The 8069-nt window shown below is 38.4% G+C and overlaps 1 protein-coding gene across 1 annotated transcript; it reads left to right on the top strand.

Moving 5' to 3' along the window:
- Positions 1-4498: 4498 nt before the first annotated feature.
- Positions 4499-7251, top strand: g6pc1a.2 (glucose-6-phosphatase catalytic subunit 1a, tandem duplicate 2). Its single transcript, XM_068336357.1, has 5 exons — positions 4499-4722; positions 4849-4958; positions 5038-5143; positions 5181-5326; positions 6743-7251. The coding sequence occupies exons 1-5, from the start codon at positions 4505-4507 to the stop codon at positions 7249-7251; spliced, it is 1089 nt and encodes a 362-aa protein (XP_068192458.1). The 5' UTR covers positions 4499-4504.
- The last annotated feature ends 818 nt before the right edge of the window (positions 7252-8069 follow it).

The following is an 8069-nucleotide window of genomic DNA, read 5'->3' as shown; positions in this document are numbered from 1 at the left end:
TGACATTGCTAGACCATTCTTTCTCTTTTGAGATCACTGGGACCATATCGGTGCAGTGTCCCAACCAAACCAAGAATCCTGTGGATGCAGCATGAAGGCGAGATGTTTAGAATTTGGCCTGTCAGATGTCAGGCAGCTATCCTTGACTGAATACAGTTTTGCATGCTGGCTTTTATAACTGTGTTGTTCAATCCCATTTGTCCTTGGGGTGTGACTACTTTATCCTTGGGCACATGATGAACTCTTTGTTTGCCACATTGGAATTAGGGATTCTATATTCTCTCATTTGGGTTTTACTGGCCATCACTTTACTCAAGACAGGTTTTGTTGTCATATTTTATTTCTTATAGGTCAACGGTGTCTTGTTTTTCTTTGGTTTTATGTTTGCCTTTTTTAGTTTGTTTGGGCTCTGTCAGGGAAGGTCTTCCTTTTTGTTTAACGTTGAAGGTTACTAATTCTCTGAAGAATCACAGAAATTGTGCGATAACTCAGATCTCTTTAATATGAGCGGCATGGAGAGAACACTCTGACAACTGTAAGATTCCTTTAGCCCTTCACCCTTTAAACCACAGGTGCACAAATTAAGATACCCTGCTGTACCACCAACTCAGTTCCTTGAAGACTTAATACCTAATAACCATCTTCTTACCTACCCTACACTGATGTATTTGACTTATGAAAATATGTCACCTAGAGCACTCTCCCCAAATGTTCATTATGATGAGTAATCAACCTTCAAACTTAAATAAATAATCTTGTTTTCACCAACAACTGGTAATCTTGCTTCTCTTTCACCTTACAAGCTGGGCTGTGACACTAGGCTTGTGGGATATTTAACTGTATTTGCCATCTTGCATCAGGTTGTATGGAAATTTCAGTTGCAGAACATTCTGTTTGTTTTGAATCTTCATCCATATTTTAAATGTTGTTGCTATATATAAGACAACCACAACATTTACGAATCAGATACATATCCAACTCTGCTGAAACCCATTTTCCTTATTTTTGTTCACAATATATCCACGGCTTAAATGTAAAGTCGCACAAAGCTCAAAATATTTTTCACTACAACCTGAACAAAATCTTTAGTCTTTGTATTATTATGGTATTATTACCATGCACTTGACGTCTATTAAGATCATTAAATAATGATAATTTCAAAACACAAAGTCACATTTACAAAGATTGAGCTTTTGATCATAGTGTGTCTCTTGTGTTTGTCACATTATTGTAGACATGTTACCAAAAAAAAAGCTATTGAAAAAATAACACAAAAAGTAACATCTTCGTCAGAGCAATGCAGCTGGTAAAGCAGCTACACCTGCTTCCAAATAAAATGCCCACTTTAACATTTTTAGAATAATTACAGCTAGGCACTATCCTGACAATATAATCAGCAAGTGAGAATTATACAAACTTTAAGATGTGTTCATCATTCACATTATTAGGAAGTTGTCAGAGTAAGAGTAAATTTAATGTGCATGTACTCTTAATTTGGTGGATTCTTTGGCACTTTCATCATATACAAACCAAAAGAAGTGAACATATTTTCTGTCAGTTCTAAGCAGGCATGGGAGCCAATTTTCTATCAAGTGAACCTGTAGCAATGTTTAGGTAACCATATGGTTCATGGATCATTAGCTACTGTACATACATCCACTACAAGAAAGTAAGAAAGTGATTGGAAGTGTTGGTGGACATAATGAGGTCAGTGTATCAGAAAAAAGTGGAGCCTGTGTGGCTGAGAGTGAAAACAGGAAAGCTGAATTAAAACTATAATAAATAAATTGAGCAGGGGTTGTGGAGCAAGACAAGTTAACAATGTTAGATTCGGTACAGTGGTGGATGACTTTGGGCTGACATCATACTCGAGTCTTTTTAAATATGATTTAACAAACTTTAATAGTAGACAGAAACAGAGATTGGATTGTAATTCTTTCCAAGCTACACATGCATATACTGCAGATGTACTGTACAGCATGTCATGTGAACTTCTTCAATGCATTTTCCAGAGCATCAGAGTAGGTGTCCACCATATAACAAAAATTGGAATTGCAAATTCCTTTTCTTTTCTGTTCTCTTAAAATTTAATTAATTTAATTTAATAATTTATAATTTATATATTTTATTGAAAAGTTTGTATGTAAAGATAGAGGAAAGGGGAAAAAAGATGGGCTTGGCAGGTTTCTAACAAAACCGAAAGATGGCACAGCAGGAGAATGAGACATTTATGAACCGTCAAAAAGGAAAAAGATGAGGAAGATGCTGGAGTAGAAAGAGAAGGCTGGAGACTCAGACAGGGCGAGGTGGGTGGAGTGGAGAGGGATGTTGCCTAGATGTTCCATCAGACGCAGTCTGTGTGTATCCACGCGTATGTTTGCAGGTCAGCAGATGCGTTTGCACGTGGACATGCATGCATACGTGTGTTCTTCCTCAGCCATGAGATACATCACGACATGTCCTGATCCTGTGTCACAGTGGAAACTTGTGGCTGCAAAGGTGAATGGTGTCACGCACACAACACAACAGCTTGCAACGTGAAAAGAGGTATTTAAGGATTATCCACAAAATTAATCTCATGCTGCTCACAGCTCTCTCTCTCTCTCTCTCTCTCTCTCTCTCTCTCTCTCTCTCTCTCTATCTATCTATCTATCTATCTATCTATCTATCTATCTCTCTATCAAATGGTTTGAACCTGCTTCTAAACCTGTTTCAAAACAAATTGATATAAGTAAAATAGTTAACAAGCAGTAATTTTTTTTTTTTAATAAATTAATTTCCTCCGGGATTATTAAAGTATCTATCTATCTATCTATCTATCTATCTATCTATCTATCTATCTATCTATCTATCTATCTATCTATCTATCTATCTATCTATCTATCTATCTATCTATCTATCTATCTATCTATCTATCTATCTATCTATCTATCTACCTACCTACCTACCTACCTACCTACCTACCTACCTACCTACCTACCTACCTACCTATCTATCTATCTATCTATCTATCTATCTATCTATCTATCTATCTATGTTGTTGCCATCACTTGTGGATTTGCTCTTCCCAGAAGCGTAAACATTTTTCATTAACCTTATCTTCTGTAAGTTTCACTATAAAGTTTGCCTTGATGATCCTCATTAACAAATGATCAAAATGATTTTCATGTTGATGTATTGTTTGAAAATTGCAAAATGAACTAAGGAGCACTGCTGAAAGTGTGTACTGCATGTCCCCATTGGACAGTTTGTAGAGAACCAATAAACTGTGGTTAACTAAGGATGACAAATAAACACACAATGTACCCTGAAAATTATTTGTCATATAATAAACACCTGCACATTTATTACATACAAATAAAATGTAAAATCACATTAAATCTACAAACTATTCAGTCGACAGGTTCTGTGCAGTTCCACTTCTGTGCAGAAGATTATCTTTGAGCAGAAAAAAACAAAACACTGTTTATTCCACTCCTTACTCTTGGGACTTTTCAATACATTACGTAAGGTAGAGTCTTCTTTAGACTTTGATGGTTTATCTAGTGCTAAAAACACACTAGTAAATTTATCCATCCTAATGTTAACCCTCTTCATTCACTGTCTCTGTCTGTGCCCCCTCCCTCCTGTTGGTGCTTCTCCAGTCCAAAGTCCAAATCTGAGAACCAAATGATCATCTGAGTATAAAAGACACCTTGTGCTTGACTCAGAACACACAGACCCATAATCTCAGGCAACAACTTTACAAATACTGCGTAATGTGAAACACTTTATGGCCAGACACACAGGCTTTAAATGCATATCACAAGCTGTAGCTCTCAAAGCAGAACAGCCAAAATCTCTTAAATTAAGGACTCACACCCACGCCAAACACAACAAGGATAAAGCTGCTGTCTTCAGCAGCACCTGACTCTGTCTCATGGTTTGTAAAGACAACATCCAAACAGAGTTTGGGAACAGGTAGATGTGGTAACGTGGGATTTCATTACAAAATTCTGTAAGTATGATTCTTTTTCCGAATGTATGTTTTGCTAATATTTTACTTTACTTTATATTATATACTATATATCATATTTATACAGCAAGTTGCGCTATTATTAGTTATCCTGTGGTTTAATGTTTAAAGATAGCTTACAGCTATCTCCTTGTGGTCCAGTCATCTAGTGGACACTAAGGTTTTTCTTACACAATAGTATGCTGACTTAAGGTCCTGGAAAAACTGTCTTTCTTTTCTGTCTCTTACTAAAAACTTCTTACTGCTCTCCAACCAACTGTTCCCTGTCCGGCACAGTTTTCTTATTGAATTTGACAAACACCCCAAAAAATGAGGCAAACACAGCAGCCAACTGCACACAGCAGATAGGTCTCTATTTCAAGGGGTACAACATTTCATCTGTTAACATGTTTGAGTCCTGCTAACTCACCAACTATCTAAGTAACTGACCAGCAATGAAAACACAGCCTCACTGCTCACTAATACCGCACATCCTTTCTTGCAGGGGTAATGGATTTACTCCATAGTTCCGGTGTGAGCAGTACATACTACCTGCAGACCCACTTCAGCCACAATCAAAAGTACTTCCTGTCTGTTTCTATGGCAACAGACCTACGGAACACCTTTTTCCTGTTGTTCCCTATATGGTTCCACGTAAGGCAAGCAGAAGCCATCAAACTGGTATGGGTGGCAGTCGTGGGAGACTGGGTGAACCTGATGCTAAAATGGTACGTACTGAAGCTGGGATGATGATGATGATGATGATGATGATGATGATGATGATGATGATGATGATGATGATGATGATGATGATGATGATGATGATGATGAGTACAATGCAATTTATCATTAAGGCTTCTTTTTGGAGAAAGGCCCTATTGGTGGGTTCAGGAGACAGATTACTATAGAAACTCCTCTCAGCCAATGATAGAACAGTTCCCCATGACCTGTGAGACTGGCCCAGGTAGGACCACGATTCAGGAGTGACATATGAGTTTAATCACTGTCAACTATGGTTTGGACATAAGTTTTGTGTTTGACAGGAAGTCCATCTGGTCATGCCATGGGGACTGCCGCAGTGTATTACACCATGATGTCCTCACTCCTCACCATAGCATTGAAAAGAGAAGAGCATCAGATCAGGAGATGGTGAGGTTAATTCCAGCTGTGTAACCCCCTCACGTAGTCAGACCAATAACTTGTATCTGTCCAACAGGTGTGTGCGTGTTTCACTATGGACGCTCTTCTGGTGTGTGCAGGTGTGTGTGTGCCTTTCCAGGGTCTTTGTCGCTGCTCATTTCCCACATCAGGTCATCACAGGAGTTGTTATAGGTAAGGACAGAGCACACCTCTGGATCATGTTAAACGTCATGAAAGAACTGATTGTTATGCATCGGGGGTATTAATCTAGTTTTATTGAACCTTTTATTGAACTGTTCTGGTTCATTGTTTACCAAAGGTCTTTCTCTTTGTGTGCGTAATATATAGAAGACCGTTTCTGCCACGCAAAGTGAAAAGTAGGACACTATTTAAATGATAGATAGTATGAGATGCAAATGTCAATTAAAGTTTATAGTTCACTTTTTTTTAGACAGGATCTATCCTTGGTTGATTGGTTGCTTCCTTGCTTGCTTGGTTATTTCATCAATAACCCAGCAAACCCTGCCAACCTCCTTAATCTGCCACCAAATGCTTCACAGAATGCTGGTGCGTTCAAAATTGAATGTACTGCTATTTTTGGTTCATAAACCAAAAATAACCAGTAACCAGTAAAATATCAGATCTGACATATTTTTAGTTTTCTTTCAACAATTCTGAATGTGCATATCATAAGTAATGGTGTTCACAAGAGCAATCTGCCTATTTGGTCCTTCCAAGTCCTTCAATTAGTGGCCAGATTTGAACTTTTGTTGTTGACATCTGTGATCACCCTTCTCCCAAAATATACTGAATATCAAAAGTGACCACATTGCAACATGATTTCTTGAAAACTCAGTTGTCATCTTTCTCTAATTCAATTATTGCTTATCAGCTGATCATTCTTATCATTCATTCTTATCATTCTGGCTTCTTAGAAGTGTTTTACTCTGACAATGAGTATTCTGCTCAATGTTACATGTATTTCCTTCCACGTAACTGCCATTAGTTAAGTGGAAGGAAATACAGGATTATATAGAACCCCATTTCTGCAAAGAAAATCTAATATAAGTAGTGCTAAGATAACTTATTAGTTATGTGAGTGAAATCATGACTTTTAAAGTCAAAAACCACATCACAGCATGTTACCTCAATGACAAAAAAATAGGTTTGAAGAAGATTTTATCTTGTCTTGGTTGTCTGAGGTATAGAGCTGACAATCTACTGTATATTTTAACCTTCATCAAGGAGGTTTTTTGCCTGTGTCTATTACTTGCACAGTTTTTGTTTTTATTTGTTTGTTGTTTATTGGTCAGCAGTATAATAATTCAAAGATTTTTTTTACTAATGAACCACTTTTCAGAACCTTATTACTACGTCAGTGAGAAGAAATGTAAAAACAATTTAAGAAATAAAAATACACCTTAAAACAGTTCAAAGGAACTTACAAAGTCATTCTCAATGAGGGACGGCTCTGTGATGATTATGTCTTAAGAAATGTATTTAAAAACAACTCTTTCCCAGAGAATGAGCAATCTCTGAATTTATCCTCTACTATAGTTTGAATGATTACCATAACAGATTAAATAAAAACAACTTTTTTCTTCACAGGCATTCTTGTGGCAGAATCTATGAACAGGACGCAGCAGATCCATGAGGCAGGCCTGGGTTCTTACCTGCTCACTTCTCTGCTCCTTCTCTCCCTTGCTCTCCTTTTGTACCTGCTCCTCCAGCTGGTGGGCATTGATCTCCTCTGGAGTGTGGAGAAAGCACAGTGCTGGTGCCACCGAGCTGAGTGGGTCAGTGTCGACACCAGTCCATTGGCCAGCTTATTCAGAAACACTGGAAGCCTGTTAGGTCTGGGTCTGGGCCTCCACTGTCCACACAAAGTCGTGTTTGCAAAGGGGGCTGAGGGCACCATCTATAGGTTCATCTGTTTAAGTGCAACGCTGGTGATGTTGCATTTATTTGACTCTGCTTTTAGGCCACCTGTGCACATTGGAGCTCTATTCTATCTGCTGTCATTCTGTAAAAGTGCTACAGTTCCTCTGGCTACTGTGGTTATCGTCCCCCACTGTGTCACGGTCGCCCTGGGATACAGGGGGCAGAAGCTCTTTTGAGTCAAACGCAATTATATTGCATGAAATGAAATGAATGAAATGAACTTTACTATCTTACAGACTTCCAGCATGAAAATCCAAGCAATTAAATAAATGTATATCTAACACAGGCTACGCAGTTTTCATTCAAATTTCAGTACATCATAGACTACTGTGTGAACACTTGACTAATGCAGCACTTCTTATGATCATATAGTGTGAATACATGCATAGAGTTGTGAATAAGTACATGACAGATCCTTTTAGAAGTTTTTAACTCCTCAGGAAACATACCCGTAACATACCAGATAGGGCACATCACACGAGGGCTGGGAAAAAGTTGTCACCCCTATGGCAATGTAATAAGTCAGTTAGCACCATCGAGTGGTGCTAACTGGCACCATTTGACAATTCTGGGGTATTTTATTTATATAGTTATTCATCCATCTTCCTATCCGCTTCCTCCACTTCTGTGGGTCATGGGGTTTGCTGGAGCCTATCCCAGCAGACTTAAGGACATGAGATGGAGAAACACTTCAGACACGCTGCCAGTGCATCGCAGGACCACAAGAAATACAAACAATTACTCTCTCACACACACACACTCACACCTATGGACAATTTGTAACACACCAAAACACCTCAAGTGCTTGTTATTTGGAGGTGGAAGTAAAACGGAGAGAAGAACCCACGCAGACATGAGAAGAACATCCAAACCACATGCAGAAAGGCCCCGAACCCGAAACCCCTTTTCCAGACTTCCAATGTGGAAAAAAAATCTGAACGTGTGCAACCTCAATAAATGCCTCATTAAAAGCATTAACAAAACGAGTAATGGA

The sequence above is a fragment of the Antennarius striatus genome, chromosome 16 (assembly GCF_040054535.1).
Source record: "Antennarius striatus isolate MH-2024 chromosome 16, ASM4005453v1, whole genome shotgun sequence".
NCBI classification, from domain to species: Eukaryota; Metazoa; Chordata; class Actinopteri; order Lophiiformes; family Antennariidae; genus Antennarius; species Antennarius striatus.
The sequence above is the reverse complement of the archived record's forward strand: the minus strand, read 5'-3'. Positions and strand labels throughout refer to the sequence as shown.